A 24,381-nucleotide genomic window follows, 5' to 3' on the forward strand; every position below is an offset into this window, starting at 1 on the left:
AAGCTATTGTATCTAGAAAATCTTGCTCCAAACTTGTTCGTTAACTTGTAATTTATCAATTAAATCCATTGATCAATAATCCGTACCACCTCTAACTGACTCTTTATCCAAACTATTATTCAAATCTTCTTATCCAAGTCAAAAACCATGTAATCAACTTCTATCATCCAAATTAACATTTGTACCAAAAAGAAAAATTAAACTTGTGTTGTAGAGTCTATTTAACGAATATAGTGAGGGAAATAGATGGCCCATTGGAAAGGAAAAAAGAGAGTTTAATGTAATTCATATTGTGCATCTATTTATAATAGTAGGAAACATAAAATCTTGACCCAACAGGTACTACATTTTTAATAGGATATTATTTTTAGGATACTATCTAAAAATTAAAATATGATAGAATCTCATAAAAAATTTCTAAGATTTACACCGTTATATTTCTAACCTAATTAGAACTGCAAGAACTATTATTATTAAACGATGAGAATTGAGGATTGAAGTCAAACCTACACAACACAGTCAGAGGCACAAATGCCCACGAATCTGCTGACAACTTTGGCAAGCCCTTTGTCGATACACTGTTGATTTAAATACGACTTTAGAACGATTTTATTGACGACGACAAACTACAACGATTTCTTCTATAAATATAAATATTGATTATATATATGGTGATTGTATTATATGTACATGTAAAATAAAACTCAAGTTCATTTCTTTCCCTCTCCTCCTGAAATTTGATGGGAGATGAAATGTTTTATGGGATGGAGAGACATTGATATTATGTTGTAGGTATTAGCTTTCTCTTTCTGCAAACAACTCATCAGCCATCTTCTTCTCCGTCAACCTCTCTGGTAATAAACTCTGTTTTGCTCTCTCTCTCTCTCTCTCTCTCTCTCTCTCTCTCTCTCTCTCTCTGTGCCTCGTTTTGTCGCCTTTTGCTGTATTTAACCAGGTAGATTGCTAAATGCACCCACTACCCTTTTCTGTATTTTTCAAATTTGATTGGATCTGCATTTCCATCTGGGGATTTTGGCTTCTGGGTTTCTCTCTGATACTCCTAATCTCTGCAAAGGTCTGTGCTTTTTTTTTACTTTATTTTAGATTTTGGTTTGATTGTGTTTGAATATCTGAGAAAATATGGAAAAATATAAAAACAAAAAAACATTCCTTTCTGGGTTTTTTGGATCTAGTTTTCATTGGGAAATAGTTGACTTGAGCAGCAGCATTGGATTTACATCTTTTTTTTCTGTGTAGAGATTTTTTTTTTTTTTTTTTTTGTTACATAATCAGTGCTAATTGTTTTCTGGTAATTAATTTCCACGTGTTGGTCAAATGGGGTGGATTATGATGGGATTAACATGTTTTCCTGAGCTCCGTTAACCTTATAACGATTCATCTAATGTGAGGATTGATATGATATTGGAATGCAAAAAAATATTTGCCATTTGTTTGTAAGCATGGCAAGTTACAATAGTTCAACTACGTTTTTGTTGCAAGGAACTGTAACTCAATAGGTTAAGAGTGCTTACTCCTACACCCGAGGTCCTGAGTTCAAATTCTCATTCTCTGATATCGATTTTGTCATTTGTTTATAATGTTTTTTTTCCTTCATTATTCATCCCCGTTTTTGTCCCAAAATCTTTGATAATTTGTATTTTAAGATATTTTTGTCCTCTAATTTTTATAATTTGTGTTGTGAATTGACCTGATATGTTACAAATTTTCAGAATGGCTGCTGCTACTGCATTTCACCAAAGCATTGGGACTCCTCACTCCGTTGGCCGTGTCAATAATTCCGGCTTGCATCAAGAGTTTGCAATAAGCTCAGTAAGATTGATTTCAAAGGGTTTTGAGGTTGATATTGGACTGTCGAAAAGAGGAGGATATAACTCTTCCCAGAGAAACCTTAGTGTAATTCGAGCCTCGGCTTCCCAGGCTTCAGTGATTGATATGGTTTCATCCCCCTCGCATACCAAAGCCAATGATTCTCGAAAGAAATCTAGTAAGCAGCTTTAACCATTCAATGATCCGTGATTAGTAAATATGCTCATGTTAATTGTTTGTTGTTGCTTAACCCATAACATGGTCATATAATTCATCTTCCTAGAAACAAATTGGTTGAACTTTATTCTTTATACAATTGATATGCCGTATCCATATGAGTTTGAAGTTTAAATTTCTAGTTGTAAAATTTTCCAACCACCTGCATTGCAGATGAAGCAGCTTTGATTTTGATTAGGCATGGCGAGTCATTGTGGAACGAAAAGAACTTGTTCACAGGCTGTGTTGATGTCCCTCTGAGCAAGAAGGGTGTGGAAGAGGCAATTGAAGCTGGCAAGAGAATCAGCAACATACCTGTCGACATGATCTATACATCTGCACTTATTCGTGCACAGATGACTGCCATGCTTGCCATGACACAGCACCGTCGTAAGAAGGTAATTTGGAGCAAAACATCTTGTTGAGTGTTAGTAGGAACCACTTGAATAGCTATTTGGAGGCTTTACGTAGTGGCACTGGAAACTAGAAAATGATATTCATAGATGATTGAATTGGTTTTATACCATTCATCGTATTTAAGCAGGGATACCCAGACAAAACATATGTTCGCACCCTAAAAGGAAAAATAAATATTACGCTATTAATTTGAGCTGCATTTTGAAAACTGTTTTAATGTCTGAAATCCTTTAGTTTTCCATATTTCCCGTTCACTCTCTTCTGGTTGTATATCCATTTGGCGGCCTTTTTATATCAGTTTTCCTGCAGGTCCCAGTTATAATGCATAACGAGAGTGAACGGGCTAGGGCATGGAGTCAGATTTTCAGTGAAGACACAATAAAGCAAACCATTCCTGTCGTTGCAGATTGGCGATTGAATGAAAGAATGTAACCATTCCATCTTTGCATTTTTGAATTATTATTCTTTTATTTATTTTTCCCTGTACTTGCATGACATGGATCTTGTTTTCAGGTATGGGGAATTACAGGGTCTTAATAAGCAGGAAACAGCAGATAGATATGGGAAGGAACAAGTTCACGAGTGGCGTCGGAGTTATGACATTCCCCCTCCCAATGGGGAGAGTTTGGAAATGTGTGCTCAAAGAGCTGTTGCTTATTTCAAAGATCAAGTAAGAATGACCGTGTGCCTACCTATCTCTTTGTCCTCATAACTGTTTGTATTACATCCAATATGCAAGGGTTTTGTGTCGTTTTTGAAGTCTTAAGTGACAGTACGCCGTTCTGAATATCTGACTGCATATATATAACGCTGCAGATTGAACCCCAACTGTTAGCTGGAAAGAATGTTATGATTGCTGCCCACGGGAATTCGTTGAGATCCATAATCATGTATCTTGACAAACTGACTTCTCAAGAGGTAACAGACCATTTTATTATTAAGATGTGCACTAAATTTGCGGGAACGGAGCGGGAAAAGGATAAAATTAATGTGTTGTCTTGTTATATTTCGGCAGGTTATCAGTTTAGAACTATCAACTGGAATACCCATGCTTTACATTTCCAAAGAGGGAAAATTCATTCGGAGGGGAAGTCCTGCGGGGCCTGCTGAGGCTGGGGTTTATGCCTACACCAAGGTATGCAACTTCTTTTATACTTGCGACTTTTCCACAGTCCAATTCTATAGTATCAATAGTTAGGTACATTTTGAAAAATTTCTTAGTATTTCAGCCGGGAAAAATAATGTGCCTGCTCTTCCCTTTGTGAGGAAAGAAAGGGAGCTTCCAAGTCATAGCAACTGGATCCCCACTCTCACCTTAAAAGATTCAACTTCTGTCAAGGAAGGCTGTAACTTATATACACAGCTTTGATTAGACCCTAATCATCTCAAATTGGCATTCATTATAGTTCTTCTGTCAAGGATCTAATGCGTCCGCTATTTGAATTTTGTTGCAGAGTTTGGCTCTTTACAGGCAGAAGTTAGATGAGATGGTTCATTGGTGTGCTCCTTCCTAGTATAGGTAACCCCATAAATATTTTCTCAAGTAGGGAACCTAAATTACGGGTTTTCTTCTGCTTTTGAAGTCTTAAATCTGCTTGTGCACATTCATTTGCTCTTCTCAGGAGGCTTATCTTTCGGCAGTCTTGTGCCGGTTGATTGCTTTCGTTCAAGTTTTTACGTGTATATTGGTACGGTTCTCAAGCTCGCAGACCTGGCTACTCGTTTCTGTGTACTTTCTGTATGTGTTTAGCAAGCAAATTTAATTAAAGTCTGTCTTGTATGAGAGTGAAAGTTGTGTATGTTGTTTTTTCCTCCCAGGTTGCAATCGTGTAATGATAGATTCAAATAAACAAAAACATTTTAGATGGAGGAACATCCCTCCCATATAGAACATGTAGTTCATCATGTGATCTTTGTTCATAGAATTATTATTTTTGTCAGCCAAATTATCACCATTCAAATTATATAGTTTATCTTTAGGGCCAATCTCAGTTTATTACCCTCAAGTCTCTTGGTTTTCAGCATTTCCCGCATCAAGTATTTTTGGTCTCAGTCTGGTACCTAAAGTCATAATTTTGGAACACTTTCATATATCCATTATGTTTTTCGTTAAAACCTCTGTTACATGATGACATGGCGCCCATTGGACTGATTAGGCACCATGTGTCAATTTGGTACCACATGGACATAAAAAATAAAAATTAAAAAATTAAAAACTAGAATAAATTTTTGTTTACTACCTTAAAGTTTTTCGGTTTTCAACATTTCATATATAAAGTTTTTTTTTTATCTCAATCTGGTACCTAAAGTGATCATTCTTGGATCCGTTAAGTTTTTTATTAGAACAACAGTTAACTTATGATGTAGAGCTTTCATAAACTATGATTTAACGACACGTATCAATTTAGGATCCACGTGGATATTAAAGATTCTATGTCACACATTCTAAAGAATTTTTGGCTGTCAAAAAACACTTCTAGCCCTCCAAGAAGCAATTTCAAACCATGCCCTAATTTAGTGACTTTTTTTTTTTTTTACCCGTTTCCAAAGCTATGTCTTTCGAAAAAGCTCTTTGGCTGTGAGAAAATGCCCATAACCCTTTTTCGATGTGAAAGATTTAAATGTCATGATGCGCAAAATGAGTTTATCAGTTGAATATGTGGAGCATTTTGGAGGAGATTAGTTCGATTCTAAAACCGATTGATCGTATCAGACGCACACATCAGGTCCGAGTCACTATTCTAAAAATTTTCATCTAACGCCGTTTAGGCTGGGCAACTACCCACCGCCCCAATTAATGTTTAAGCGTTTGAAAATTAAGAAAGAGCCCCTAGACCAACTGAAGCACCTGCCTAGACCGCCTAGGCACCTGCTTAGCCCCCCCCCCCAGACCTGCCAAGGCACCCGCCTAAGTCACAACTCACTTAAATAAAAAATAGATAACTTTCATTTTGCATCGTATTTTTTCCAATAAATTGTAAGAGATTGTTGCAGGCTTAAATGAACACACATTACATTATGTTCCCTTGTTTTCAATGTTTCAATACTTTAATATATAAGGAAAACCAATGAAAATGACTTGAAAACTTTGAGTTTTAACGATAAGGACAAAATAAAGGGTAAAGTGAATAGTACCAGGATTGACTTTTTAGTGTAAAAATGTAGTTTTTCTTTAAAGTGAACGGTACCACGGACTTTTCGTTAAAACTCCCTGATATCAATGTATTTTGTAGTTTTTTTATGAAATTACATATATTTTATGTACAAATAGATACTTATTTACACGAGACATAATAGATTAACTTAAATCCATCTAGTGTGCCTAGGCGCTCGCCTAGGCCCCATCTAGCCGCCTAAGCCCTAGGCCATAACCCGCCGCCCAACCACCACTTAACATGTTTTCGAACCTTGGTTAGAGTCAAACTCGACAGGCATTTTTTAGGAAACGAGTTCGACTCGAAAACCGACCTTTCGCCTGTCTGCTCTTAAACACCACCGTTCTTCATGCGCTCTGGAATTGGAATATATGTTCCGCAGAATGAACCACAAGAAAAAAAAGAACAGATAAATGCAAAAATCTCTTATTTGAATTGTGAACTACGCGAGTTCCAACTAACTTCAAAAGGCGAATTCATTCGTTGAGACACCAAAAATTTCTCAAAATAAATTGACGAATAGAGTCGACGATACATCAGTTAAGTCACCATCATCTACCTTTAGCCATTCTTATACTCAATGTACACCTTCGGTAGCATTTCCGGTACTAGCAGCCACCGGCTCATCATTGTCTGAGACTTCCGGTTCTATCCCATGGGATGACAAGATGTCTGTTTTCTCGTCATCAGAAGCATCAGAATCTGTGTCTAACTTGAGAGAATCTAATGAAAGAGCAGCACTGGTAACAGCAGGTTCTGAGGCCGCCAAAGAAGGGTTTCCTCTTGTCCAAATTGTGGACATCTTCTTGTCATCCTCTTTCATCCTTTCCGCATATTTATTTATATCGAAACCAGAAGTATCGTTTCCCCCGAATGCAGCCTCCAGTTTATCCATATCAAACAGATCCTCCATTATCTTCTTGGCGTTGTTGTCATCCGAGTAAACAAACTTCACTTTGTTGTAAGTCTTTGGCTCTAGAAAAGGCTTTACCATCTGCAACAAAGAAAGATATTATTAGCATCAGAAGAACCCAGCTGATACATTTTGGCCGTAAATTCACCCATGTTAATGGAAACCTACAAGTACTAAGCGACTAGGATCCTCTCTATTTGGAACTTTTCTAAACCGGGAAAAGCAAATGGCCAGCTCCTTGGAAACAGGAATGGCATAAGATACAAAGAAACCGCTTATTACTAATAATTTATCAGGCTAAAAAAATTGGCACTCTTCCGGCAGCCAAAGTTAGGTGGCTATTTGCAATTCTTATTCCCAAAACAAGACACTGTCAATGACAAGGCCAAAGCTGTATAACAACAAACTGAAAGTGTTGCAGCTTCAGTATAAATGATCCTCTAGGAGTATAGATGTAGCGAAAAATTTAAAACAAGAGGAACAAAAAGCATCAAATGGACTTACCGAAAAGAATGGTTCAAAAAACTTGGGTGGATTGTACAGTATTGCAAGTCCTAGGTGTTCTGGATAACGGTCTTGTAAAACATGTGCAGTTTCCCGTGTCACCTTCACCGAAATATTTGACAAATTGAAACCTTCGAAGTCTATCATCCAAACCATCTGCTCCTGACCTGGAGGAAGATTTAAAACAGCATTCTCCATGCAATATACCAAATATTTAATCTGGCCCTTCGTTGACTTTGAGTTCTACAATAAAAATACAAAAAGTTAACAAGGCAAATTAGTTTTCTTCTGAAACTTGGACCTCTAGAGCATTGGATATGCCTATAAATTATGAAACAGCAGATCCCATAAAAAGGATTTCAAAAAGATGAATATAACCAATGATTTTGTCAATAATGGTGCACCGTCGTCAATATGCTTATTATCGGAATGTCAGACAAGTTATTTTTGCAAAAAGTATCTGCTCCAATACATGATTTTTTGTTTAGGTGAGATGAAATAAGTTGACGATAAAAACAGTTTTACAGCAGGATAAGATACCAGACGTAGCTACTCAGAGACCAACAAAATATTCTAATCTAGAATAATAGCCTAATTTATGAAATACAGAATATTCATGGAGGTATCAGAAGAGTTTAGAAGATAAAACCTGACAACGTGGTCTCATGACGAGAACTGGTCTCCCATGCTTGTCGAAATAATTCGTTCTGTAAATCTTCCCCGTTTCTGCTTCACGAGCTATCTCTTCCTGTATTAGTAATGAAGATGATGAATTTGTAAGAACATAGTCTCTTGAGTAACCAATACCATATACTGCAAGAACCGGCCACAACCATGAAGACTCCAGTTGACCATTGCAGTATCTGGGTTTGAAGCAATTATAGCTATGTTGGAGTCTGATAATTGGCCTATTAATTATTTTACAGTTACATGATATGTGGGGTTGGATTCGGAAAGGACTGCTGATGGGCCTAGGATGAATTATTACAAAATACAGAGTGTCAACTGGCCCTTGTTGCGTGCATTGAACAAGAACCAAATAAGCCAGCTCAGGATGCATTGCAGAACAACGATAGAGATAAAAGCCTTAAGTTTGCATGAGGGACTTTCAACGAGCCAAGGAAATTTATACTCAATGGTTGAAAATACACTACATGGACACCGCCATTGAACTACTTGAGCACAAACGAGAACCAAATAAACCAGCTCAGGATGCATTGCAGAACAAAGATAAAGATAAAAACCTTATGTTTGCATGAGAGACTTTCAAAGTGCCAAGGAAATTTAGACTCAATGGTTAAAAATACACTTGGAATTTAAAGGTCTACACCTGAGTCAGTAAAAGACAGAGTATATGGAGTGCAAGTTCATTGCAAACGGAGGCTCAAATGAGTTAGGGGTGAGGATTGGAGATCAGGAAGTATCAAAGAGCGACCGCTTTCGCTACCTAGGATCTATCTTGCAAAAGAACACAGAGTTGGATGGAGACCTCAACCATAGAATACAAACTGGATAGATGAAGTGGAAGAGTGCATCCGGCGTGTTGTGTAATCGTCGTATGCCATTGAAGCTCAAGGGAAATTTTATAAGACAGCAATAAGGCCGGCAATGCCTTATGGCACGGAATGTTGGGCGGTGAAGCATCAACATGTACATAAAATGGGTGTAGCGGAGATGAGAATGCTTCGTTGGATGTGTGGGCACACGAGAAAAGATAAGATTAAGAATGAGGATATCTAAGGTAAAGTAGGAGTAGCCGAAATTGAAGGAAAGATGAGAGAAAATCGGTTACGGTGGTTTGGACATGTGAAACGAAGGCCTACTGACGCTCTAGTTAGAAGATGCGATTACTGGACAGAGGTTCAGGGCTGAAAGGGCAGAGGACGACCTAGGAAGACTTTGGAAGAGACTCTAAGAAAAGACTTAGAGTACTTGAATCTAACGGAAGACGTGGCACAGAACCAAGCGCAATGGCGTTCTAGGATTCATACAGCCGACCCCACTTAGTGGGAAAAGGCTTTGTTGTTGTTGTTGGTTAAAAATACACTACATGGACACCGCTATTGAACTACTCAAGCACTACAAAACTACTAATAAAACACTACAAATGCACTATGAAGACAATAAATAAGAAACAAGGGACTTTCAAATGACAACCTGAAAGGTGTCATCTGAAAGTTCTCTTGAATGTATTGCATCTAGTCAATTTCATGTTCCTCTTATCTAATTTTTGCAGTGCATTCCTAATAAATTTAGCCTAAATTTCATGGAACTTTAAATTCCCTCATCCAAACATAGGGTCAAGGAACAACCTTCAGAATTTTATATCAGGCTTTATTTGACAACTAGTAACCCAACAGAGTGGCGAATAACCATGTTACAGAAACCTAAGGAGTGATGGATACTGTTCTAAGAAGAATGAAAAGGTACAATCTGGATGAATTCTGACTATGAGGCTATGAAAGAAGCATACCCAACGAATCTCCTCCGGTTTGTATTCTGACCTCCACTTTAAGGTATCTTTTAACATTTTGGTTGCCTTCTTGACATTCCAATTTCTCGCCCTCAGATACCTTGAGATGGATGCATCCGAACAATAGATGGACAACTTATCAGGCAACGGTCCTATCAGCTTTTTCACTTCGTTAATCTGCAAACATGAAGAGTGTTGCAGGGTAGAATCATCATGCCCCGACTTATAGGACTCGAACAAATTAAAGAAAGCACTTTTAAAATACTGAAAGGAGAACTTTTAATGGAGATACCTTTGCCTGCTGCTCTTCACATGATAATATCTTCTCAGAGCCATTTGAAGGGGATTTCTTTATTCCCGCACTCATAGTTTTCTGAGAAGACTCTGTAAATCAAAAATAAAGATTCTGTAAGTACTAATGTCACTGTCATGTACCCATTTCAGTCCCCTCTCCCCAATCCTTTAACATATAGAATAAACAAGCAAAATCTGTAATAAAAAGCTTGTTTTCTATCCTATGAAAAGCAAAAAGAATGCATGCTTCAAGAATGACTAGCACACCTCACGCGTATCTATTCTGACAGAAATTCGCCCATGTATGAGATCTAACTCATTTATATTATGTTTTAATTTGTCAGGAGGTATATTACATTTTACAAGCTAGTTACATCAATTACTCAATCATTTTTATAGGGGTGAAATTACTGATCCAAGTACTACACAAAGTTTTAATTTTGTCAGGAGGTATTGCATCTTACAAGTACTAAATAAATGTTTTCGTTTTATCAGGAGGTATGTTACGTCTGTTAATTAATCAACCATTTTTAGCGGGAAAAAACTGCTAATCCAAGTACTACATAATGAAAAAGACACAACGGAAATGAATGCTTTTGAATTCATCCACAGTTTGAGAAAAATTTATTTCAGGTACCTATTTTAAAGATCTCAATAATGTCAATGGTTGCATTATTGAAAGTTGAATTATCTGCTCTCAAGTTATCGGATTTACAATTTACTCTGTGCCCTCAATAATTCCTTTCAAATTGTTCAAAAATAAAACTTCTTCTGGATTGCTACAAGATTATGTCACTTAGCATGGATCTTTAGCTGACATGATCACAAAATTCCTTGGATATCTTCTCCCGAGATTATCCTCTATTTCCCACCTTTGAGGAGATGTACATGGGATCATAAGTTAGTTCAAATAGAATGCCTAATTTCATCTCATTTTTGGAGCAAACATTGTTTTATCAGCAAAACAAACTGAACCTCTGTCATTTGACATTTTCACGATTCAACCAATTATGGTAGTCCACAAATCAATTGTATAACCTAACATTGATGTGTGAGAACTTTCCCAAGCAACATATGCAATCACTTCTAACGAGATTACGCTGACATTCTTAACAGCATATGCACACCCCTCGCTATTACCAGGGGAACCTAACAACAGTTTGTCTAACCATTCCAAACCATTGAAATCAAACTCCGAGTCTCCAGTTCGAATCCAAACCCTCATTTTCAAATTAATAAGTCCTAGCAATTCAGACGTAAAAATGCAATTGTTCACAACTATCCCGCCATTCAGACTATATCTGTTGTCAGCCAAATTACTACTATATCTACTCAACTAATCAACTTAATAATCCCTTCTGTTACAGCTTTTACATGACAACGTTGGAATCACCACTCTCCTCATAGGATCATCCAAATCTACCTTAAACCATAATGTTTCGACCGACATTCAACTGACACCCCAAACAAATGGGAAATCTGCTGACATAAAACACCATGTGGGTTTTTGTACTCAATTCAACTTCTCAATTATTTTCGCAAATTACACATGAAATAATTCATAAAAAAAAAATCAAAATTCAATCCCATGGGTTATATCTTTATATTCAACTAAATATCACAAAATCGCATTTTAACTAACATAAGTAATTTAGTATGCAACCCAACCCAAGACACCAAATCACAAACATCATGTTAAAAAGACAACCTTTTCAAGTACTAGAATTGCAAATCGAAACCGACCCAGAAATATTATGAGCATAAATCGAGGAAACAAAAGACAAGATCCCACCTTGACCAAACAGATTGAGGAATTTTGGCGGAGCTTCACAGGAATTGATGAGCGGAGCTGCTATTCCGGAGCTCCTCAGCTGTCCCAAACCATAGAAATGGTCAACTGTGAAAAACAAGGCAGTATTATTTCGTGTAAAAACAGACAGAGAGAGAGAGAGGGCGGAGATGTGGCGGGTTTGGACTTTGGATTATATATGAAGAATATTACTTGGATCGAAATCGAATCAGGGGTATCGCTGAAATCTGGTTGAATTTCCTAAAAAACGTGCTCTTTCACTACACATATACATATGTATATATGTTTTTGTGGCTTGGAAGGCATATATGATAAGGATTTTTCATTGCCGTAACCCATTTGTCATTTATGTGTGGATCGTAGCAGACATATATATTTCTTACAAGTGAAAGACGACCGAAATGGTGGGTGGGACGTTTAAGCAAACACCGGTGTCTTAAGGATATCACATTATTGTATCATTAAATATTTGTGGTTTTCTTCCAGTAAGAAACTCGAAATTTTTAGAAATATCATATTTAGCTTATTCAAAGATGCATACTATAGTTTTCGTAAATATCATTATTATATTGTACCACCATGTGTACTATTATTTTAAAAGATGAAACGTCAACCAATAATAATATATCAGATATTTGTTAAAAAAATGGTATAATGTAGTATGAATAAATATAATCTCTCTGATAAGCCGAATCACCAATATCATTTGCTAATAAAAACTTTGGTGTCACTTTTAAAAAGGGATTCAACTTTTCAAAAGAATTTGTTATGCTACTTACTATATTAAGCAATGAACAATTTGCAAAAACAAAATCACATGTTTGTATCATTGGCAAATGCAAAACATGTGTTTCTTGTGCTGGCAAACAATCAGTCAGTTACTCTTGTGTTGGCAAACACATGTTTCTTGGTCCCTTTCAAAAAATGATTACTTCTTCTTCTTTTTTTTTTTTATAAATATATTTAGCATCTTATATCACTTAACAAATTTAATGAATATCATACCTTCATTTAAAAAAAACAAATTTAATGATGAAAATTGAAAAGTTAGCATACTAGACATTTTTACCTTTTTAGATTTTATATTGATGAAGGGAGTTCTTATTTAATTTATATTAATTTATGTTAATTTTTTTTTCCACACATTCTTTGTACCTCTTTTGCACTCTCTGTTAATTTATGTCATTTGATCTTATTTAATTCATTCGATTCGATAATTGAAAATTTAAAAGAATGTGTGGAAGGTAAAAAGAGATGTGTTAATAACACCACTTTTTTTTTTAAATAATGAGTATATCTCTCCTTATAAATTTTCTAATTTTCTAGTTTTGATTCACCTAATTAACAGATGCCTTAATCAACAGATAATATCATGTCGCATCTTGTACTTCTAAATATGGGGACCGACAACACTTGGGTACTGCCTATTCAGTACTCAATTTACTCACTATATTATGTGCCCCAATAAGATTGTAACATCTGTTCACTTATACTTTCTCAAATCAATGTAACTAAACACAAAACTTTTTTTTAAAACCTGTGACTAAACATAACCTTTCTTCTTCCTCCCTTCCTGCCAACACCAAAGATCTCAGCCCCCAGCCCCTTACCACTCCGTTGAAGATAGGTTGGAGGGGACAAGGGTGGTTCGACGGAGGAGGGAGGTTGGAGGAGGAGGAGTTGGGATGGGATCCGATCAAGAACTTCGAATTTGCAGATTTGCCATAGCAGGGGTAAAGGTAGGAGAAGCTGGGTGTTTGTTTGTTAACATAGCAGAGAGTTTGAGAAAGAATTAAACAGACAGGTGTTACAATCTTATTGGACCACATAATATGGTGAGTAAATTGTATACTGACTAGTCAACATCCAAGTATTGTCTTACGGGGGGAAATAGGCGGAATTGTGTCGAACTAAATTATTATGACTAGCTTATTATTAAGTTTGACCTATTTCACTTTTTAATGTAAATAATATCATACGTAGTAAAAAAAATATGAACACTGATCTACATATTCAAAATAAAACAATTTCTATTGTTAACAAAAAAATACCAGATAGAATCACTGAATTTTTTTTTTTTTTCTTTTGTTACTTTCTCAATAATTTACCCAATCCAAACACAAAAATCCCATCTTCAGTTACTTTTCCCACCAACCATTGAAAAGGCTTTGAGGTCCATCTTCAATCAATCACGGAGGGCTAATTTTAATCCAGATCTATTTATTAGCTGTAAAAGGGCTAATATTTTAAACAATTGTTCCGGGCTAATTTTTTTCTATTTGTACCCATGAAGGCTATATATTAGCCCTTTTTATTTTAGGAGTGTGACGATTTTTACTTTTTACGTATTTTTTTAATTTTTAATCATCGAATCAAATAAATTGAAGAAGATGAAATGATAGAGATTAAAACAGGATGTGTGAAGAGTAAAAATAAGTGTTATTTTATACTTTTTAGTATATTGAGAGAATTATGATACAATATTCTAGCGGGTAGAGTGTTGGGTTTATACCCATAAATTCCACGTTTAAAACTCTTCCCTTTCTGAAATTACTGTAAAGTAGAAGAAAAGTAAAAGATTAGTTAAAAGTATTCAAAAATATTAAAATGTAGTGTAAAGTAGAAGAACATGATTACATATTCATAGAAAAAAATTATAATTTTTAATAGTTTTTATAATTTTAATAATTCAAATGGTGGCTGACGTTGTTAGCCTTATGTCACATAAGTAGGGCGTTGGGTTAGACGATTATTGTCTGACTTCTTCATCAAGATAGCCTTGGGTCCAATTACTCGAGTGGGCTAGAGTGTTTTGGGGAAGGAGGAAGGTGGATTGGATCCCCAAGTTAATAAGCAATGGTAGAGTTGTTCTTAAACCCTTCCAACGGCTGAGTTGAGCCCTAAAATATGCCCATTTGCAAGAAAAACTTTTGGTTGGAGACTGATATGTATTATTTTGGAGGTAATTTTGGTCAAATAGCTTTGGTTGGAGATGGCCCCAAGGCTGATAATACACACAATCGCCACCATGCCCAAATTGCCCACAATATACAACTCAGAGATTTGATTATTCAGCAAAAGACAGCCAGAGGATTCAAAGTACAGAACCCCCCAAAAAATAAAAGATTCAAAGTAGAGATCATTCATGACCTCTGCATGTTGCTACTCTGGCAATCATTTACGTGTGCCATACGACATTTCCTGTCCTTTACAAGACAAGGGTGTGATCCTAGTTAGGTCATCACATCCGATGATGTAATTAAATCACCACCGTTTTTGGTCCTATTGTCGAGAAACAATGAAAACAACCAACTTGGTCTTAACTCTTAGGGTTAGTTTTCGATTGTTGTGCTATGAAACAAAATTTAAAAAAAAAAAAAAAAGACAATGCTTTTAATAGCATAAGGAATAAAGCTGCTTTTGCTTTCTACCATTTTGGACTCATGTTTTTGACAAATAACCCTTTTTTTTCATTTACCAAACAAAATTTAAAACCCAACTTTTAAAAAAAAAAAAAAAAAAAAAAAAAAAAAAAAACTACTTTTAAAATATTTTCAAAAATACCAAACCAACCTTTAGTCTAATAATACTACTTTTTCTAATGTTAAAATATGTCCAAGTTCGAATTTCCCTCCCTCTCAAATGGAACTAGAATTTGTATGAGTGCTTCATCATTATCCTAGTTAGCTCCTGACATGTGATTATGCGACCATGATGACCGTTGTCTTTGGTCCGATTACTCGGGGAAGCAGCGAAAACAACCAACTCTCTCTTAGCTCTTAATCTAATAGTAGTGAATTCCCCTCCCTGTTAAATCCAAAAATTAAGGACAAACAACGGAACAAGAGGCAAAAGCATAAAAGGTAAATTTATATTCGATTCCACAACTGAAAGATGTTATGTACATGTTAGTTGACACTACAAATCGATTTTTCTTTCTAATGCAATTTCTCTACTTCCACCATTTCTATACAGAAGGTTGTCGTAAATGCCAGCCTTTGGCATGTATGTATGTCACTAACCTTCAAACAACAGGAGGACAAAACAACATATTCTTGCGTATCCAGACAACGACTTTACATTCACCTTTCGTCTACCATCTGGTCACCGTGCAATTTGCACGTCCGAAAATGTCCATAGCATCATTCAAATGGGAACTTCCTACATTAAACCGTTTTAACTTGTCACCGGCGCCAAGAATGGAGGAGTCGCTGAGTCTGATTCCGAGAACAGAGCTTTTGAGTCACCCAGAAGCTTTCCCCTTTATATCTCTGTAACTGAAGTCGTCCATTGAATCAAAACAGGAACGATATTAACCGTAATAGGAAAAGCGTTCCTGTGACCACCATATGATTCCTGAGTTATTTGGTATCCAATACATGAGAAGGTATGACACAATGAGGGAAAAGGAAAACTACAGAGCTATAAAGCATTGGTCAAATTACAAATACATGTTTCAGGCTTTAAGCACATCAAATGATTTATCGTCTTACCTCTGAAGATTGTGAGGTGGTGAATCGTCGGCAAAAGCAAAACTTTATGCACAGGCCGACAGCCCCTGCCAAGTCCCCCTTACTGCCAAACTCCTCAAGTAAGTGAAAGCATATGCGGCACAAGGTTCAGCCTTTCAGATTTAAGGCAACAACTTCAGAGATCAGCACAGGAAGCTAGTCCTCCACAAGCCTTCTGGCAGACGAGCAAGAGCTGCACAATAGGGAAAATGTAGAATGCCAAAAAGCTCCAATGACGCAAAAAGAGGATTCAGAACCAACAATCAATAGCTAGATGTCTCTCCTTCCCACAACCCCAGCAGGACCATGCTTCTTCTGTATACCATACTGCCAGGCATCTCTAGATTTATCACCTGATTGATCAAAGTCGTCCAAGGAATTCTCAAATGGAGGTTTCATAGGCCGGTAACTTCCATTCCTAGAAATTACTGATACACCCAACTTCTCATCATCTTCTGACGGTGTTCCTGACCTGGATTCCATGTGCATATCCATTGATCTATGCCTTGGTCCACCAGACCTGAAACCCCTCATATTAGAGGAAGGCTTTCCTGGTAATGGAGCATAAGAAGGTACCTTTGGTACCCGAAATTCTTTGGGAAGAGTTTCTATGTCCATAAAACAGTTCCTGGCTTTGGCATCGGTAATCAATGCAGCCCAGTCGTCACATTGCATTAAGGCACTTGCATTCCCCATGACCTGTTAAAATATCCAGATTGAAATTAAAAATGCAAACTACGTACGTGCAGGTAGAAGGTGCAAATTTGTCTGTAATTAGTATAAAAGGAGGACAAAATAGAAGAAATCCATACCCAAAGAGCCCTTCTTGCACGAGTGAGAGCTACATTCATACGGCGGATATCTGCTACAAAACCAACCCCATGAGTAGAAGCACGCACACAGGACATGATAATTACATCACGCTCTTGGCCTTGAAAGGCATCTACGGTGTTGATATATATATCCTTCCCTTCTTCTGAATTTAAAATATCCTCAAACTCACGTTGGAGGCATTTGAGTTGCAATTTGTATGGTGTGATTATGCCGACAGAAACTTTCCCCAAACCCAATGCTTTCAAGGACTTCTGGAGATGCTCATACAAGCGCACACAAAACTGTGCTTCATGTATGTTCTGATAAGAGACAGATCCCCCTTTGTGGGACTCCCGTCCATGGGAAATGTCAAAAAATACATAAGGTCTAAGTAAAGGGTCCTTGTAATAGGTTTCATCGGGTAAATTAGCAACACTTTCACTGTCAGTGAGGCGTCCTTGGTAGAAGTACCTTGAAGGAAAATCACGTATTTGGGGATGCATCCTATACTGCACAGATAACAACATTGTTGGACATTTTGCCTGCTGGAATCTTTCGAAAAGACTTCTACTGTATAACAAGGTTCCAGCAGCCTTGCTAATAACTGTTGCGGGAAGCTGCTGAGGATCCCCAACAAGAACACATCGTGCAGCTCCAAGAGAAAGGGGAGGAAGAACTCCCACTTCACTGGCTTGCGCTGCCTCATCAATCACAACCATATCAAACCCATGAGAAAGACGAGAGAACAGCTTGCGACCACTGCTTGAAACAGTAGTGAAAACAATCTCAGCCTCATTGGCAAAACTTGCCTCAAGATTAGCTCGAGCTTCTTCCAAGTTAAAATTGCCACCAGCACGAAACTTGCTTTCTAAAATAAACAGGCGAGATAGCTCGACTAGAGTTTTATCCCTGTTTTCAACCACAGCTGCAAGAATCTGCAGCAATGTATCTCGATTCTGGTCCCGAGCCACCAAAACATCAGGATCAACACCAACTGATCCTTGGGAACGAACAGCAGCAGCTGCAACAGTAAGTTCTCTTTGAAGATTAGATATCTGCACGGACAACTGAGCTTCACGATTTCTCAACTGATGCATCCACCCTAAAACTTCCTCACGGTTCTTAACCAGAAGCTGTTCAGTTCTCCGCTCGACGGATACAGCCTGGGCAGCACGTGTCTGTGAATCCACACCTACTCGGGCTACATCAGGTCGATAAACTTTCATCTCGCCATCAATGAATCCACGGTCAAGAACACGGGAAAGAAGCTCATCTGTTGCAGCATTAGAAGGGGCGCAAACCAACATTCTAGGCTTTGGACAGAGCTTGGGTAGTGTACGAAGGAGATTCTGGTCCATGTTCTGAAGAACCTCATCTATTGATCCCGTAGCAACATTATCAAAGTTGGTCTCACTATTTTGCTTATAGCTTTCAGGTGCTAGTTTCTTCAGCAAAGAAGTGTAGTACTGCTGATACTGAACCAGATGGATGACGTTTAGCATTCCCCAGACCGTATGTGTCTTACCTGTTCCTGGAGGTCCTTGAACAAGCGTAAAAGGCCATGGATCTTGCCTCTTTCCACCACTTGTACCTGCAGCTGTATGCATTGCAGCCCATTGGATTGCTGATAGCTGGGGCCCATTAAAGGTCCTATGCAAATGATCAACGAAATTCGGTGTGAAGCATTCTGGCATAGCAGGGGACTGCTGCTCGTATTTTGGAAAGTGTTCAGGACTGGGCCGTAGAATTGCTGCTTGCATCTGTTAAATTGTTCACTCAAATTATTATTCATACAGGAAAAAAAAAGAACATAGTCATTACTGATGCAAAAATTTGTCACCTGCATATTCAGACGACGAAATGCATGCAGTGCAATATACTCGCGCTGGGTGGTTGCTAGAGAACCAAGCACAGTTAAATACCAAATTCCTTTGGGCTGTAGCTTTCTTAGAACATGATCATCATCAACCATGCTGGAAAAATAATATCAGAGAGAGAGAGAGAGAGAGAGAGAGAGAGAGAGAGAGAGAGGAAAGAAAAAAAATGTAAGCATATTTGCTACAAAAATACTAAAGGAAATCATACTAATAATCCAAAATCATAGGAAAAAAAATATACTACCTGTTAGAATCATAGGAGTCCCCAACATAAAAATGAAGGATTGCCCCTGGGGGATCACGAGTATCGATAGGAATATGTCGCCGGACAGTACCAGCCACACGCCCACTGATTTCAGGCTCCTCATCGCCCTCAGCTGAAGAGTTGTTCCTTTTGGATCTGACTGCTTGACATAATAAGAGTGAATGTGAGGAACATATCAAAAGCATCAATATCGAATGAAATAATTTCACAGAAAAGTATTCACATATCAGACCTGATCCAGGTCGAGGAGTTGAAAGAATTGCAACATCCCCCTCTTTAAATGTCCACTTGCATTCACTAACTGGAAGAACTATTGCATCATACCACCCTAAGCCACCAAAAGTTACACCTTAGTCAGTTCACAGAACCACGAAAAAAGCACAGGTACTATAAGCTATACTGGCCAACCCTAAATACATGGCTAGCCTATTTTATTTTCATTATTTCCAAAATCTGTACCCCAATGTATCACTAAAGTAGGAGGAAACAAATTGGACATGTACCTCTCTCTCTCCTTTCAATGTTTCTTACACGAACAGTTACATGAGCATCTCTAGAAACACCCTCTGTTAATTCCTCCCAGGTGCTGTAAAGTTGTGCACGGCATTCTTCAAACAGAAGCGGTTCAAATACTCTAACATACTCCTCAACAGATTCAAACTTTTCAGGAACACATTGGAGGTCAGTCTGCCCTGTTGCACAAAAAAATAAATATTCAGCGGAAAGAAAAATGATTTTGAGGGGGAAGACAAAGGTAAAACCACAAGGAATAAGGGATAAACATATATTTGCTAGGCTATGAGAACACATAACATAAAAAGCAACGATATAAGAACCATTTACATGTACCCTGGTCGCAGCCTACCAACCAAAGAGAACTTCCACATGAACTAGAAGCTGTACAAGCTTTCAGCAAATATAAGGTTTAGAACATAAATAAACAAATAATCACAGAAATATAGGTTACCAAAACAAAATTACAGGTTACAGTTGAAACTTCAAGTACTTAAACAAACAAGAAACCTACAATAACCAGTTAAAATTCCAGACAGAAAATGTAAACTTGAAGGCTGCTCTTAGTATTAGCTACAGATTAAATAAATTATGTTGGCTCAATAACAATTAATACTATGAAGGAAAATCCTCCCAATAGGCCCTCCTGATAATTGCACACCCACCAAATGGTGCTGTTGAGATCTTGTCCACTGTTTGGGGGCCTGAGCAATAAAATATCAACTTTTACAATTTACAAGCTATAGAGAATCACAGTTACCAATTCCTTATTTATTAGAAAATAAAAACCAAATAATGCATGCTGGTCTGTTGTGTGTGTGTTTTTCTAAAGCTTATCCGGCAGCTGCTGCTATGGGGCAGAAATATATCAAAGCATGTAAAACTTTTACACACCCCCAACCACCAACCTCCAAAAAAAAAAAAAAAAAAGAACAAACTAAAGAGATTAAAGATAATAGGAACATTACACTATGAGAACATTTGCACACAAGAGGGCATGTGATGATGATACGAATTACAAAGTGAAATTGAGAAAATCAATGAAATATGTTAACATGGAATCTCGATTTCACGATATAATTGTCATCACCTTCCAATCTTTTGTGTGCTATGAGTCTCATAATGTAACAATTGGAGGGGCATGGATCACTGGCATAAGAAAATTAGGAAAGCTGTCAACACACATGGCCTAAAGTTCCCAAGAGTAAAAAGAAATAAAAAAAAACTAGGAAATATGTTACAACTATTCAACGGTAATGAACATAAACAGAAATACAACATTACTTTATACCTGGGTGATGCCAAAACTTCTCATTTGTAACCTCCCTTATAAGACGCTCAACTGATGTGTCTTGGTATGTGTTACTGATTGCTGTTTGCTTCTTGGCAGGAAGAAGTTTCTTGTTTCCAGATTTGGAATCCATGGAGCTTTGAGTGATCAGAGCTGGCTTCCTATTAGCAACATGTGAATTCTTCAGCTGCCTTGTATCCATGGGCTGCTTCCATGAACTCTGCCTTGGAATTGGTGGTAAGACCTCTGTGGAAGGATCATTGTCACCATTTTGCCTTCTGGTTCTAGACAGTGATCCATAACTAACATCCCCGTTAGTCTCAGACTTGGAATCACTAGACTCTGCGGCAGTCCCTCCATCATTACATAAAACATCAACTTGTTTCTGGTCCTTAATCATTGATTGTGACTGCTTTTCCCCAACACAATCTGCAGGCAGAGTAATGGTACGAACGTCCTTCAAAGTGCGAGTTGTAACAGGTGCGGGAAAGGTCTGTCTTCTTGGTGTTGAACTTTTGATAGTGCCAGCTTGCTTAACATCATCCAAATTAAGGAACATTGTCTGTCTATTACGTTTCTTTCCCAGCTTTGCTTCATTCTGTTGGCTCAGCTTCCTCTTCATTGGATTATTTGCACACTTGAGTGCATGGCTTGCTTCAATGCCTTTAACTTTTTCTTGTTTCAAAACCAATCCCTGTTCATCCTGACAATCAATGGGCGCCTGACCTTTAACGTTGCTGTCTGAAATGCGGCTACTAGTACAATTCTGATCATCTACTCCTAAAGAAGTATGACTGGTGTTCTTATCCTTGAGACCTTCTGAAGTTTTAATATCAAAAGAACTAATATCTGGAGCAACACCAGAAGCACATTCAACAATCCCTCCCGATTGTCCTTGTAAACTTGTACCCTGTTCATGCAAACTGCCAGTTCCACCTGCTTCAGCAGATCCCTCCGCATCATCAGACCACTCTCCTTCTTCTCTTTCCACAGATGGACCATTTGCAGAAGCAGAAGCTAAACATGGTACAGGTTTCATGTCCTCATCATTACTTGATTTAGATACTGATGTATTTTTGGGATTACTATCTCTTGATTTCTCATCAGCATCACCTTCAGAGCCATGAGCATTTTTTGGCCGAACAAAAGGTTGAAAACCTGACACAGACGATGCATGTGAAAAAGCATGATTATTAACAATTCTTGGTGCAACGGCTGCTACTGCAAGCACTTCTGAAGTGTGGGGGTTTGAAGAAGGAAGTGCCTTTTGCGGCTGGAGGCTGAGGGCGCCATCAGTCTCTTCATTATCCTCGGCAGGGGGTTCATTGAGATCAAATAACAACCTTCCTCGAGAACCCATCTCATATGTAAATACATACAAATTAAACCGTATTTCCAAAAAGATTGAACTGGTCAATTTCGTGATTCCCTCCTACGGAAAAATTCAAACGAAATGCATACAGTTAGGCAACAAGAAAACATCACGGGATAAACGCTCGCATTAAATGGAACCAAATTGGTATTAAAACATTAATCAAAAGAGTTATAAAAGTCCAGCTAATTCTACATGCCAAATCAAGGAAACCAATCAATCGACAACGTTACAAGAAGCAATCCAGTATCAAATAATAATAACTAAACCACAAAACGCACACACAAAACACACAGCATGCTCAACTTAACAGTTATCAAGCTGGAACGATGTCGAGAACATGAAACAAAATCATACAACACATTAATTTCACAAAATTATTATTGCTTCAGAATGCATAAATTGGTTTTCCAAACAGCAGAGAGTCAAATAAGCATAATTTACATATATACAACCTAGCAGAATAAGCATACACGAAGCCCTAACAAAAAAATAGAAGGAAAAAAAACCCCCAAATCTGAAAACGCAGTTCTTGATCCAATTAAATTCAAAATTGCCTACTCAGATTGAAATCCCAATCCCAATCCCAACCAGCTGACCTAGCTTTTTGTTTCTAGGGTTTCATCATCAATAACTAAACACTCCTAATCCCAACACAAATCCCAAATCTCAAATCCCACTCCCATCCAAACAGATCCACAATTCCTTCACCCAAATGTTCATGCATTCATCAAATTACTCCCACCTAAAGTTTTAGTCTCTAATCAAATCCCATTATTCATGCTACTGATCCTCCGCATCAACAAAAATTAAATTCGGAAAAATTAAATTAAATTTTAAAATATATTGGGCAGAATTATTACCTCTTTTCAGAGCTTTCGTGTGGTCTATTTATCAGATGGAAAAAATAATAATTATTTAATTTAACCAAAATTAAATAAATTTGGGAGACGGAGGATTCGCTGTAGGGTGAGGGTTAGAGCGGAAAGAGCGAGCGCAGGTAGAGAGAGAGGAAAATATGAGAGAAAACAAGGCGTGGTGACGGGTTTATATAGGAAATATCAAAGGCTTCGCCGGCCGGTTTTATCTCCGGCCACCGTTATTTTATGCCCGGCAAATTTAATTTCTATCCATTATTTTAGTTTATTTATCCTCTCGAGAATTATGAAATTCCCAAACCACCCTCCCGTCCTCGACTCTGTTTTCCGGGTTGAATTTGACTAGGCATGGCTTCCGGAATAAGGCGAGGGTAAATTCGGGATTTTGGCAGCGGCGGATTAGGGCAATCTGGTGGGGAAATTTTGTGTGTAGTACGCTCACATGTGAGAATCTTATTCTCCATGGGCAGTTCTCTCGGGTTCGGCCCTGGGCCCACTAAACTGCCACGTGTACGGACGGGATTTCTGATCGATCAATGATTCCTTAATTGGATTTTATGCGGGTTTTTCTTTTTAGTGGTGGCGCTTGGAACGGGTGTAATATTTTGGAAATGCTTAGGGTAGAAACGTCATTTGGACAAAGGAGTGGGCACGATCTCACGTGCTTTCAAAGCGGAGGGAGAACACAGTACCATGATACAACAACACTGTGGCATTGCGTTTGGGGCACGCAAACCCGAGGCGCGTGGGGCATGTGGTCACTGTTTTAAATTTTAGTTGAAATTAGAAAAAGAAAACCACCTCGTGTATTTTGGACAAGGACCCTTTCTCCACTTTTTTTTTTGTGAAAATTACAAGGATTATTTCATTATATTCTTTTATTGTATATCATACAGTTAGTTTTCGTCAAATATTTTTTTTGTTTAATTAAATAAAATAATTTAAAATAATTTTTTACTACAGAATAACAGATAAACATATACGATAAAATGATCTCACCCTATTCTCCTATATTCTTCGTTTGTTGTTAATTACTTAAAGTTCACTTGATAACGTGTGTAAAATGCCATGAATCATGACTAGAGGCCCAAGGCCATAAAATATTACTTATATTTTAATTATGGAAATAAGAAATTATGGAAAGAATCTAAATTAGGAGAAAAAGTCTATTTTGAAAAACTATTACAGCCTTACATTTCATGATGGCATTCGTTGAGGATGGTTAGATTTTCATTTATTTTGGTAGTGACCA

General features: G+C 37.5%; 3 protein-coding genes across 7 annotated transcripts; 1 reads left to right on the forward strand and 2 right to left on the reverse strand.

Annotated features, from left to right (window-relative positions):
• Nucleotides 1–679: 679 nt before the first annotated feature.
• LOC137718648 (2,3-bisphosphoglycerate-dependent phosphoglycerate mutase 1-like) lies at nt 680–4,329 on the forward strand. Of its 3 annotated transcripts, XM_068458200.1 has the most exons (9): nt 680–854; nt 1,731–2,005; nt 2,218–2,441; nt 2,770–2,888; nt 2,974–3,130; nt 3,277–3,378; nt 3,476–3,595; nt 3,915–3,979; nt 4,083–4,329. In XM_068458200.1, the coding sequence occupies exons 2-8, from the start codon at nt 1,732–1,734 to the stop codon at nt 3,972–3,974; spliced, it is 1,056 nt and encodes a 351-aa protein (XP_068314301.1). In that variant the 5' UTR covers nt 680–854; nt 1,731; the 3' UTR covers nt 3,975–3,979; nt 4,083–4,329. The 3 variants fall into 3 exon arrangements, with proteins under 3 accessions (XP_068314301.1, XP_068314300.1, XP_068314299.1); XM_068458199.1 differs by having other exon boundaries at nt 680–1,075; nt 3,915–4,329; XM_068458198.1 differs by having other exon boundaries at nt 3,915–4,328.
• A 1,700-nt stretch (nt 4,330–6,029) lies between these two features.
• Nucleotides 6,030–11,976, reverse strand: LOC137718735 (uncharacterized). Of its 2 annotated transcripts, XM_068458276.1 has the most exons (7): nt 11,802–11,976; nt 11,592–11,696; nt 9,798–9,889; nt 9,506–9,682; nt 7,682–7,780; nt 7,033–7,275; nt 6,030–6,609 (listed from the first exon to the last, which is right to left on the reverse strand). In XM_068458276.1, the coding sequence occupies exons 3-7, from the start codon at nt 9,870–9,872 to the stop codon at nt 6,193–6,195; spliced, it is 1,011 nt and encodes a 336-aa protein (XP_068314377.1). In that variant the 5' UTR covers nt 9,873–9,889; nt 11,592–11,696; nt 11,802–11,976; the 3' UTR covers nt 6,030–6,192. The 2 variants fall into 2 exon arrangements, with proteins under 2 accessions (XP_068314377.1, XP_068314375.1); XM_068458274.1 differs by having other exon boundaries at nt 11,592–11,976.
• A 3,490-nt stretch (nt 11,977–15,466) lies between these two features.
• LOC137717339 (probable helicase MAGATAMA 3) lies at nt 15,467–23,316 on the reverse strand. Of its 2 annotated transcripts, none has more exons than XM_068456661.1 (9): nt 23,115–23,316; nt 20,880–22,311; nt 19,579–19,767; nt 19,308–19,403; nt 19,055–19,214; nt 18,774–18,906; nt 16,933–18,693; nt 16,103–16,819; nt 15,467–15,945 (listed from the first exon to the last, which is right to left on the reverse strand). In XM_068456661.1, the coding sequence occupies exons 2-8, from the start codon at nt 22,237–22,239 to the stop codon at nt 16,391–16,393; spliced, it is 4,128 nt and encodes a 1,375-aa protein (XP_068312762.1). In that variant the 5' UTR covers nt 22,240–22,311; nt 23,115–23,316; the 3' UTR covers nt 15,467–15,945; nt 16,103–16,390. The 2 variants fall into 2 exon arrangements, with proteins under 2 accessions (XP_068312762.1, XP_068312763.1); XM_068456662.1 differs by having other exon boundaries at nt 15,467–15,965.
• Between the last annotated feature and the right edge of the window lie 1,065 nt (nt 23,317–24,381).

The sequence above is a fragment of the Pyrus communis genome, chromosome 15 (genome assembly GCF_963583255.1).
Source record: "Pyrus communis chromosome 15, drPyrComm1.1, whole genome shotgun sequence".
Lineage (NCBI taxonomy): Eukaryota > Viridiplantae > Streptophyta > Magnoliopsida > Rosales > Rosaceae > Pyrus > Pyrus communis.

Coding starts and splice junctions, on each gene's coding strand:
- LOC137718735 (XM_068458276.1), bottom strand. CDS start 9,872: ATGAGTGCGGGAATAAAGAAATCCCCTTCAAATGGCTCTGAGAAGATA. Junction 7,781..9,505: donor AACCGGAGGAGATTCGTTGG/GTATGCTTCTTT, acceptor TTACTAATACAG/GAAGAGATAGCTCGTGAAGC. Junction 7,276..7,681: donor TCATGAGACCACGTTGTCAG/GTTTTATCTTCT, acceptor TTTTTATTGTAG/AACTCAAAGTCAACGAAGGG.
- LOC137717339 (XM_068456661.1), bottom strand. CDS start 22,239: ATGGGTTCTCGAGGAAGGTTGTTATTTGATCTCAATGAACCCCCTGCC. Junction 19,768..20,879: donor GAAGTTTTGGCATCACCCAG/GTATAAAGTAAT, acceptor TTTGTGCAACAG/GGCAGACTGACCTCCAATGT. Junction 16,820..16,932: donor GTGCAAGAAGGGCTCTTTGG/GTATGGATTTCT, acceptor ATATTTTAACAG/GTCATGGGGAATGCAAGTGC.
- LOC137718648 (XM_068458199.1), top strand. CDS start 1,732: ATGGCTGCTGCTACTGCATTTCACCAAAGCATTGGGACTCCTCACTCC. Junction 2,006..2,217: donor TGATTCTCGAAAGAAATCTA/GTAAGCAGCTTT, acceptor CCTGCATTGCAG/ATGAAGCAGCTTTGATTTTG. Junction 2,442..2,769: donor CACAGCACCGTCGTAAGAAG/GTAATTTGGAGC, acceptor GTTTTCCTGCAG/GTCCCAGTTATAATGCATAA.